Genomic DNA, 11,174 nt, shown 5'->3' with positions numbered 1-11,174 from the left:
AAGAAACCTGCATTTGTTCGCTGCTTTTCGAAGATGATTTCCGTCGACGGAAGACTACAACGGCTACAATGATGATGATGATGATGATGATTAGAGCAGACACGCCGATCGGAACAGCATTGGAAACGCTGGTGTCAGTTTGGTTTTGAGTTTCATTCTTTTTAATTTGACCGCACGGATCTCCGATTATATCTATTTTTTCCCATTGGTTTCTGAACATGGATAGGTATGTGCAATTCATTTGGTTATTCGTGATGTCCAATTCAGTGAGTTGTGGATATGAATCTTTGGTAAGACCGTCTAGTTGCGTAAGTTGGATCTCGCTCAAGTTAATTTTTTTTAAACGTAAGAAAGCATATGATGTGAAGAAGTTCAATCTTGTTAAATTGTTGCAGGAAATATCAAGGTACTTCAACACAGCTGTGAAAGCTTTGAAGGGCTTAACATCAGGAATCGATAAATTGGTGCGTCGAAGCGAGAGCCATCTAAGTGGAAGCTGTTGAAATGTAGTTTCGTTCAATTTTCCCACATAATTTCCAGAAAGATTCAGATAGAGTATATCAATTCCCAAACTTTGTATGATTTCAGCTGTATTTTCAAAATTGTTATCGGCTGCGTCAAAGAACAATAACCATTTGAAAGTACGCCCCAGTAAAGCCACATTCAATTGCTTCAATTGGTTTCGTGAAATGTCTAACATTCGAACTTTATATAAATTCACATCGAAATGTTCCAAATGTGTGTCTGACAAATTTAACGCAGTCAAATTCCAATGATGTTCAAATGTGCTGCGATTCAATGTTCCGATGATATTTTGAGAAAGGTCCAACTTTATCAGATTTGATCCGAGACTGTGTATGATTTCTACACTGTTATTAAATTGATTTCCAGCTCCATTAAAATACCATAAATTACTCAAAGATTTCGAAAGTAAACTGACATTCAGTGTTGTTAAATTGTTGTAAGAAATATCAAGTCCCGTCAGTTTGTTAAGATGCTCGAAGGGATTAGATTCAGTGAATGAGAGACTTGTATCACTTATTTTTAAAACTATCAAGTTGTTCAAACCCTGAAATACTGTCTTATTCACCTCGCCCAATATGCTTCCACTTAAATCCAATTCCTGAATCGTTTCTCCCAACATGTTCACTATGTCTAGCGGGTTCTGTAATCGATTTCCCCTGATAGAGAGATCGCGTAAATGTTTGAAATTCATCTTGGGATATCGAAGCTCATTTTTGTTGTTTGCATTCTTGAAAATTATTTCTTTTTCAATCACAGCCCATTCCATAGGGTTCGCACAAGATAAATCGAACTCAGTAACATTTTCGAACGACACGTTTATTGAAGTCACGCCATTTAATAACTGTGTTATGACACAATTTAACAGTTGGATTGGATTATTTTTGAGGTTGAGTGTTTTCAATTTGGAATTCTTTATAAAAGCGTCTTTTGGAATCTTTTCAATTTTATTATCACTTAGAACGAGTACTTCTAAATCGGGAAGCCCACTAAATAATTTCGAATCTATTTCTTCGATTTGATTATGCGAAACTTTTATTATTGATAGCTTGGACACTATTGGTAATGTCAATTTATGAAGTTCCTTGATTTGGTTGTGCGAAAAATCCACTTCCTTTAGCTGTGTTGTTTTGTAAAATAGATTATAGTGTACTTCCGTTAAATGATTGTAAGACACATTAAACCGCTCCAAATATTCGAAATCTAAATATATTTGGTCAAACTTCTTATAGTTCGAAAACGAAATGTCCACCGTGCGCACATTTCGATACACATTTAATCGGGACTCGATCCATTCGGCAGAGCAGTTCTGAATTTTTAGCTCTTCCACAGAAGAAGAATCACACTCTTCATGAAAAACACCAAAAGATTCACTGCAAACAAAGTATCGTGATTCATGATTGTGACTTAATATAACAGCATCAATCCAAATCCAAATACAGCCATGCGATCCCCATGGCCATGCAGCCATGCAATCCCTAATGGCGAAAATCAAAACAAACGCGCAAGCTATAACAAATCTCATTTTGTCAAACAGGAATAGTACACGAAATTCAACGTTTTCAGATCGAATATAAAACTGAAACTAAGCAGGAATCTCATTTATTGTTCCGTTTTGTAAAGACGTATTTATTTCGAAATTATTTAGTGTATTTTATGTTTCAAATAATTGAAATACAATCGTATTTAGTATACTACTTATAAGTAAGACTTGCGTTTTTCAATCCCAAGAGAAATGGTTGCTTGATAAATCTAAAAACCGAAAAATGAATAACTCAGTTTCACTTCATATGTCTTTTTACCAAAAAGACGTTTGCGTAAATAATATCGCTGATAAAATTTGATGTCGCTGTTTTCGATATCTGGAGAATTTTCGTTTATTTCATCCATCCACTGTTGTGTCACACTTCTAGCATTTCATTGTTCGGTTCCACAGCACCAAAAGTTAGTTTTATCAAAAAGATTTCATTTTAGTTATCAACAACAAATATTTTCGAAGAAAAAAAACCAAAATCATTTCAATGCTATTTTTTGACCGATTAAGGATTGATTACTCATAAAGTCTGACACTTCTCATGGAAATGAAAATGAACACTTTCGAATTATTTCATTAATTTTTTATTCATAATTTTGATAATATAATACAATTTTTGAAAATAAAAAAAAATGTGATAAACGGTCTTATCGACCTAAGTGAATAATTCGGGTTCTCTTCATATATCTTTTCATCAAAAAGGACCCTTCAGCTAAATATATTCGTGATGCTCAATTTCATGTAAAATATTGCTGATAAAATTGTATGCTTCCGTTTTTTGGTATCTAAGGAATTTCCGTTTATTTCGTTCATTCAACAGTTCACTGTTGTGTCAATAAAAACTTAAAACAATATTAGACTAATCTAATCTAACAGGATAACATTATCCACGCAGTTATGCTGCATTCGGTGTAGAAAAATGTCTAGCAGTAAGCAGCCTTTCTGATCATGAAAATAGAAAACAATACAGCGTCGCCTGAGGACTAAGTGCAATGTGTCATACTTTCAACGTTTGAACTAACACAGACGCATTATTGTTGTAGCAAGATATGTGCATTATTCTCTATTTCACCAACCAGTCTTCAGGTGCCGCTTTATTGTTCTTGTTTGACGTTTCCTATCTGTTTGTACAGACGATCAGAGAGGCTGGCAGTAACCTTTTGAATACATAGTTTCGGTGAAATCAACATTTAAACACAAAACTGAACCACATTTCCATCGATAATTACTTAAAATACATAAATTCTGTTTGCCGAATAAATTTCAAGTCAAATGGAGAAATAACGGAAAACTTGGGAGTTGAATGGACTTTTCTGAATGTTTACTTCAATGCCATTTCAACTCTATGTCGAAACCAATGTGGCGAATGCTCTGTGCTCTACTCTGAACAAATGAATGAATCTACAAAAAACTCAAAGAAATGCATACAATGGAGATGGGCAACATCTTATCAAACTTTTTGTTGAATCAATAATCAAACAAAATCCATCCTAGGAAAGAAACCATCAAGCTCTGGTCAAAATATGTAATCCAGTTGAAGTAGCCGATTAACTGATATGAATAGCAGAGACTAAGCATTGTATGTATGAATGAATTAACATAAGAAATAACAGGACAAGACATATGAATGGATGACTCACCCATTGGATGGAGCGACATAAATGTGATATTTTTCTTGAAGTGAATCATTTCCATACCATTCCATACGAAAACACACAAAGAAGTTTCATTCAAAATTTAAATTTATGTCGTTCCTTTACGCACATAAACCATTCACATGTACCATATGAATGTCCGAGAATGAAAACGCAACTTTTATTCACAACACATATAAGTGAAACAAAAATAAAAAATTTATTGAAATGAAACAACAAAACAGATTTTTTCAAAGTGTAAAATACCTATGTATATTACACTTGTATACATCGGTATGTTACACTTTGAAAAAATCTGTTTTGTTGTTACACTTTGAAAAAATTCGATTTTGTTGTTTCATTTCAATAAATTTTTTATTTTTGTTTCACTTATATGTGTTGTGAATAGAAGTTGCGTTTTCATTCTCGGACATTCATATACATGTATGTGTGCCGTTCAAGGCGAAGATAATTTTTTCATGTTTATTTTAAATATCTCATTGAAAACACATTATAGTAAAAAAAAAGTCGCCAAGAAAAAAAAGCCAACAATTTGTATACAACGACCCATTGACTGCTACATCCACAGTTATATCATTTGCATGTATACACATGTTCCCATAAGAATTGCAATAATTGCCAAAATGACTAAAACAAATTCAAGCAACTGGTAGTCAGCCTTTATTGCAGCAATGACAGTACTTGTCATTCTTTCTGATTGGATTTAGTTACAAACAACCGATTTATTTACAGAAGTCTATCGCTCTATTTGCATGAGCCCAAATTCAAAATAAATTTCATGTCATATCATCCGACATTATGTGTGCAGATAAATTTAAACTTTTTTCTGTTGACTTCTATTCCGAGGTTTTGGTGTGTATGTGTGTGTGTGTGTGTGTGTGTGTGTGTGTGTGTGTGATCAGCGTTATTAAACATTTTTTCCGTCTCGATTTGCGGCTCGTTTTTTCCGTATTCCATCTGTAGTCGGTTTGGATCGTGATTGTTACACTGGACAGTTAAAACACACATAAATTTGTTTTTTCAAATTATTATTGTTTTTTTTCTTCAATGTTATTGTAAACAACTTGTTTGCATTCATTTGTATACTAGAACAACATTTCGATTTCATACGATTCTAGTACGTTGTTTTTTGGTGTCGCTTCACAGTGTCTATTCACTTTCTGTTTCGTATATTTGCTCTATATACTATACATACATACGCATGTGCATTGTTCGGTGTAGTCATATTAGGCGATGCCGCAAACTATCAGCCGCAATTAGGCAGTGTGTTTGCATGTCTGCGTGTTTCACTTAGAACATCTGCGTCGAATCAAAAGGAAACTACTTGATAACTTCGCACTTTGTAATTTTAGAATTCATTGCGATATTTTGTGCCCATAGTCTCACTGCCTGCCAAATAGATTGCACATACAAAAATCAGTTGTTCATTTTGATTTATTTTTTCTAGCATTTGAATTGCAGCTATTGATTCGGGCCAATTTTTGAAGAAAAAAAATTTACAATTGATCCATTGAACAAAGCAGCCACTACGAAAGTGAAAAAATGAAGTTGATTTTAATATTTACATTGTGTTGTGTTGCCGTCGCCAAAGGTATGGTTTTCATTCAGTTTGAAATATTTCTGTGTGTCCAATGTCCATGGTGTGTAATTTGAGTTGCTAATTTTTGCATTTTTTTTTTCTTTGTCTTCGTTTCAGGTGACTTTTTCGATAAAATGTAAGTGTCTGAATCTTGAGTTTTTTTTCTCTTCGTCATTTTGAAAACGTCAAATATTTAATATTGATTTACATATGAATTGCAGTGGTCAAGCGATTGAGCATGAAGCAAGATGTGCCGTGGTAAAGACAGCACAAGTAGCTGTGAAATTCGATGATGAGACAAATGGTTTCGATCGACTTAAAATCAGTCTACTTGAATTACAATGCGACATGGGCTTGGACATCGATCCCGATCTCTTTTTGGTCATCTCGTACATTGTCATCTTAATTATCGCATTCTTTGTACTCATAATGCTCGCCTCGATTTTGAAATGCATCTGCAGAACATTATTTTGCTGTGGATCGGAAAAACCAAAAGTGATTAAAGTATACAATGCGCCACCTTACAATCGCCTAGTTTGAATCGATTGGTTAAGAAAAAATATAATAGACATACAAAATTTAATCAAGTCTAGAGCTTGAATTCAAATCAAAATCGAATATTATAACTGTCAAGTTTCTCTAAATAAAGCCATTCTCTTTGTAAAAACAAATATTGAGGAAAAACACACTCTTTTCAATGATTCAACTTCTTTTCGTGTCGAATTTAATTTACAGGCTAGAACAAAAGATAAGCAATGTTCATGCTTTCGTTCCAATAATGAGTCAAAAAGGCAAACAGTGTAGTTGAAATGGAGAAAAATGGTAAAAAATCACGTTCATGTCTACATTTCATGAAGTGAATGAAGTCATCGCTGCACCAATGGGTGAGTTTGAGAGTAAAGTAAGTTTTTTTCTCACTTATTGTGTGATAAAGAAGAGTATTTTTCGCATCTGGATTTCTGCATTTCACATTTTAATGACAACGAATACTGAATTGGTGACTGAAGATTGGCTATCTTGCTTGACTGTACTTGCACTTTTCGTCCAGCATTCTATCCAACTCTACGTCTTTACAAAGACGATAAATCTATTTTTATCGAAATAAAGTAATCACATCAAGATCTCTTGACCCCTTAAAAAAATGCTCTGCTTTTTTCGATACAAAGCCGGTCAAACATACGCTACTCTCAATCTTACCCACTGAGATTAGGCAAAGACGCGAACTAGCAATAAGAAAAATAATCTTATTCTTATTGATAAGAACCCAGCCGATATTTTTTGAATTGAATTCAAAATAAAATCAGTTAAAGGCAACTTAACTTACGCTTTTAGTTATCGTAAACGGATTTCCTGGCAATGTGGTTTACTTGGATTGTACTTGAGTGGTTCAGTTTTGAGCATCATAGAGCACGTTTGTATTAGCACGATTTCGTATGTTTTCGAAAAGTCGCAATTCAAAATCCCACTATGAACACAACGATGAACTACAAAAATGCTATTTCAATAAAAAATGCCCATTGGAATAGGATTTTGAATGAAATCCCATTCGTGTTTTATTGTCGGTTCAACGGAAACTTCCAAATATAAAATGTATATTAAATCTATGGTGCTTCCAATCTCACCACACTCTTCACCACAAACAGTAAAAGCAGTAATGTGAATGACGCATGCCAGAGTGATTTTGACAACAGGTATCAATTGATTAGTATCACATTTTCGATGTAAAAGTGAGAGGGGAACACTTTCAGTGGTGAGTGACGGTTTTTTTCTTTTATTGTGATATTTTGTGCACTACTCGGTGTTGCACATTGCCAGAAAATCGGGAGGTACTTTATACAATTCATCAGTTACGGATTCGTCTATATTGATGCGAATACAAGTTACAAAGGTTGTACATAGCTAGCGAACCGAGACTTTGTGTATAAGCGAAGCCGAAACTCGTAAAATGTATAAAATACGAGCCGATAATGTTCAGCACTGAAAAGGTCTCCCGGTCTCCCTGATGAATCGCCCATACAAAATCTTGTTAATGGTTTTAATTGATTTTTTTTCATGATTCAAACATCTATTGATTTATGCCTACTTTGAAAGAGAAAAAACAATTTCCTGTCGATTTGTTGTGCGAAAAATGAAATTGAATCTAACATTTGCATTGTATTGTGTTGCTATCGTCAAAGGTACCGGCTTTCATTCATTTCGTCTTTAGAATATTTTGGTTTATTTCAAAAGTTGCTAATTTCTGCGTTTTCTTTCATCGTTCTATTTCATTGCAGACTTTTCGGATGATTCGTAAGCGACTGAATTATGAATTTTTGATCAAACGTCAAACAAATAATGTCGATTTGAATATGAATTTTAGGGACCGAGCTGATAAGGAGTGGTGAATTGGATGTGATATTACGAACAATTTAAACTTCATCTGAATGCACTTCAGTGCGTCATTGGTTTGCGCATGGATCGCGATCTCTTTTTGTACGTATCGTATTTGATCATTGCATGTTTGGTATACTTGTTGATCAGGATACTTGTGATAATTTCTAACCGCAAGTACAGAACGTCCTCTGAATCGGAAAAACCCGACGTGATTACAGTACGAAATACAATGACCTACGATCAATAGATTGTCATTGCCGAAATATAAGTCTGACAACATTTGATCAAATGTAGATTCTAACATCAAATCGAATATTGTAACAGTCAAGCTTCTCTGAATAAAGTCATTTTGTTTGTTAAAACAAATATTGCAGAAAATCACACTCTTTTTAATGATTCAACTCCTTTTCGTACCGAATTTAATTTTCAGGCCAGAGCAAAGGGTAAAAAATGTTCATGATTTCGTTCCAACGATGGCTCGAAAGAGCAAAAAGTGCAGTTGAAATGAAGAAAAATCGGTAATAAGTGACCTTTTCTCTATTCCATGAAGTACATGAAGTCATCACTGCACATATGGGTGAAATTGAGAGTGAAGAACGTTTTTTTTTTCAACACATTGTGTATAAAAATAGAATATGTTTCGTTTGCGTTATCTTCTGCATTTTTTGAATGATGAGGAATGCTGAATGGTCGATTGAAAATTGGCGATCTTGTCTAACTCTACTAACACTGTTTGTTATCAATCTCTACGACTTAACATTGAGCAATCTGTTAAAAAAATAATCTGATTTTTAAAATCACAAATATAATCAATACAAAGTCAATCAAACATACGCTACTACACCCATAGATATTATAGTTTGGTGCGAAGCAGCGAACTAGCAATAAAAATAATCTTGCTCTTACTGATAAGTACTCAGCTGATTACTTTTGAACAGATTTCATAAAAATAAAATCAGTTATCTTGCTCCCCTTTAAGTTATCGCACATGGATTCCCTCTTAAATGGAAACTACTGAATCAGTAGTACCGATTGATGTCTGTGGACTTTGTAAATTAACAATTTATTGTGATATTTTGTGCACAAAGTCTAGTTGTCTCATAAATAAATCGCTCACACAAAATTAGTTGTTCATATTATTGATTTATTTTTCAACATTTGAAGAGCTATTGATTCAGGCCTACTTAAAAGGAAACCATTTGCCATTAATTTGTTCAACAAAGCATCAAACAGTTGTGGAAAAATGAAGTTGATTTTAACATTTGTGTTGTGTTGTGTTGCCGTCGCCAAAGGTATTATTCATTTTGTCTTTGGAACCGTGTGTCCATAGTGTGTTATTTGGGTTGTTAATTTCTGCATTTTTTGTCCTCCTTTCAGGTGATTTTTGGAATGATCTGTATGTGACTGGTTTATGAATTTTCTATTTGCTTTGCAACATCAAATGAATAATTGAGGCTGTGAGAATGAAAATGGCAATACAGGAATAAACATTCTGAAACGCATCAAGAAAAAAAAATTCGCAAAAGTGAATCATGAGTTCTGAATACGCAAAAGTGAACCATGAACCTCCTATGCTGCCCATGTAAATTCATGTTTCACTTTTGCATATTCAGAACTGAACCCGTGAGCATAAAAACAACGTATTGACTCTTCGCCGATGAATACGAAACGCAAAAAAATCGCCGAACAAAGTGAAACACCAATCTGTTATTGGATCAATATGAAACATGAAATCGTTGGTCACTATTTTATTTACGTTGCGCTTTGTTTCGAAGCGCGGCAAGTGTTTCATTTTGTTCCAGTAACAGAACGTTGTATCACTTTGTTCGGCGACGCGCTCAATGTACTGTTTTGAAAAAAATATGCATGATTTGATACAGTTTTGTGCGAGTGCAACATAAATTCTGTTCGCTTGAAAGTGAATCGTGAAATATCGGCTGACTATAGAAATTGTGTTTCACTTTAATTGAAACAAAAATGTTTGATACACTTTTGATTCCATTAGTATGATGATTCATTTTAATGGTGGTTTTGGTCGTGATTTGTCTATGAAGTGAAAATCAACTGATAAGTAGCGCGAATTTCGATGTGCCGATAACATCAATAGAGCAGAAAAAAATACTATATGAAAATCGAAAAAAAAATTAAACTTTTTTTCTCGACTGTTGCCTATTTCGGATCGTCTACATGGGAAGTTTGTATGAAATCCTCGGAACGCGGGTTCACGCCGCTGTGAATACATTGGTTTATATAGTGAAATCTATACATGGCCAAAACACGGACGCACAACACCCATTCTATTTCGCTCACACTTACGTGCAATTTTTGCCCGTATAACAAAGTAGTCTGCTTTACTGTTAAAAAGATGTGCGCAGTAAAGAAACAAGAACGTACATGTTTCAGCAACGTTAAAGTGCACGTAAGTGTGAGCGAAATAGAATGGGTGTTGTGTTAAAATGAATCATCATACCAATGGACTCAAAACTGTATCAAATCATGCATATTTTTCCAAAACAGTACATTGAGCGCGTCGCCGAACAAAGTGATACAACGTTCTGTTACTGGAACAAAATGAAACACTTGCCGCGCTTCGAAACAAAGCGCAACGTGAATAAAATAGTAGTCAACGATTTCATGCTTCATATTGATCCAATAACAGATTGGTGTTTCACTTTGTTCGGCGGTTTTTTTGCGTTTCGTATTCATCGGCGAAGAGTCAATACGTTGTTTTTATGCTCACGAGTTCAACTCATGATTCATTTTTGCGAATTTTTTTTCTTGATGCTTTTCAAAATGTTTATTCCTGTATTGCCATTTTCATTCTCACAGCCTCAATTGTTTTAAATATGAATTTCAGGGGCCAAGCGATTGGATTCGAATTATGGTGTGCTACGGTAAAAATAACAAGACAGTCTGCCAAATATAATGAAGCAAGTTTTTTCGACCGATTCAAACTAAATCTACTCGTACTTCAATGCAACATGGGTTTGGACATTAATCCCGATCTCTTTTTGATCATATCGTATATTGTCATTCTAATTGTGGCAGCAGTGATTTTAAGATGCATATTCAAAATATTTGGATCGAAAAGATCGGTAGTGGTTGAACATGTACATCATCTCGTAATTTGAATAGATAGATTTTCATTGCCGAAATAGAAATCTTACAACATTCGATCAAACGTAGTGATCAAATAAAACCATTTTCTTTGTAAAAATAAATATTGAAAAAACATTTTTTAATGATTTTACTCTTTTTCTCAATAAAAAAAAATAAAGTGTTTGCTTTCGTTCCAACGACGACTTAAAATGCAAACAGTGAAGTTGAAATGAAGAAAAATGGAAAAAAATGCATTTTATGATATGCATCATTGTTTGATGCGAAGAAGGAAAGTAGCAAGAAAACCATGCTAGCTGATAAGCTTTGAATTGGTTTCAAACAATGTGTCCAAAACGCATAAAAACAGTATCGCATAAGGCTGTTATCATATACATATGCAACGCAAGCAGAA

At 34.1% G+C, this 11,174-nt stretch overlaps 1 protein-coding gene and 2 long non-coding RNA genes across 3 annotated transcripts; all 3 read left to right on the top strand.

Annotated features, from left to right (window-relative positions):
* Window positions 1-4,925: 4,925 nt before the first annotated feature.
* LOC129575834 (uncharacterized) lies at window positions 4,926-5,963 on the top strand. Its single transcript, XM_055459942.1, has 4 exons — window positions 4,926-5,053; window positions 5,159-5,302; window positions 5,408-5,426; window positions 5,512-5,963. Exons 2-4 carry the CDS (start codon window positions 5,254-5,256, stop codon window positions 5,828-5,830), a joined length of 387 nt encoding a protein of 128 aa, XP_055315917.1. The 5' UTR covers window positions 4,926-5,053; window positions 5,159-5,253; the 3' UTR covers window positions 5,831-5,963.
* A 1,068-nt stretch (window positions 5,964-7,031) lies between these two features.
* LOC129575862 (uncharacterized) lies at window positions 7,032-8,035 on the top strand. The gene is made up of 3 exons (XR_008688840.1): window positions 7,032-7,467; window positions 7,564-7,579; window positions 7,650-8,035. It is a non-coding gene; the product is annotated as an uncharacterized LOC129575862 (long non-coding RNA).
* Window positions 8,036-8,656: 621 nt separating this feature from the next.
* LOC129575858 (uncharacterized) lies at window positions 8,657-10,770 on the top strand. Its single transcript, XR_008688839.1, has 3 exons — window positions 8,657-8,955; window positions 9,041-9,059; window positions 10,521-10,770. It is a non-coding gene; the product is annotated as an uncharacterized LOC129575858 (long non-coding RNA).
* Window positions 10,771-11,174: the final 404 nt, after the last annotated feature.

Source organism: Sitodiplosis mosellana, unplaced genomic scaffold (genome assembly GCF_009176505.1).
Source record: "Sitodiplosis mosellana isolate CC-2019 unplaced genomic scaffold, AAFC_SMos_1.0 Smas_scaffold_6170, whole genome shotgun sequence".
NCBI lineage: Eukaryota > Metazoa > Arthropoda > Insecta > Diptera > Cecidomyiidae > Sitodiplosis > Sitodiplosis mosellana.
This window is presented reverse-complemented; position numbering and strand designations above follow the sequence as displayed.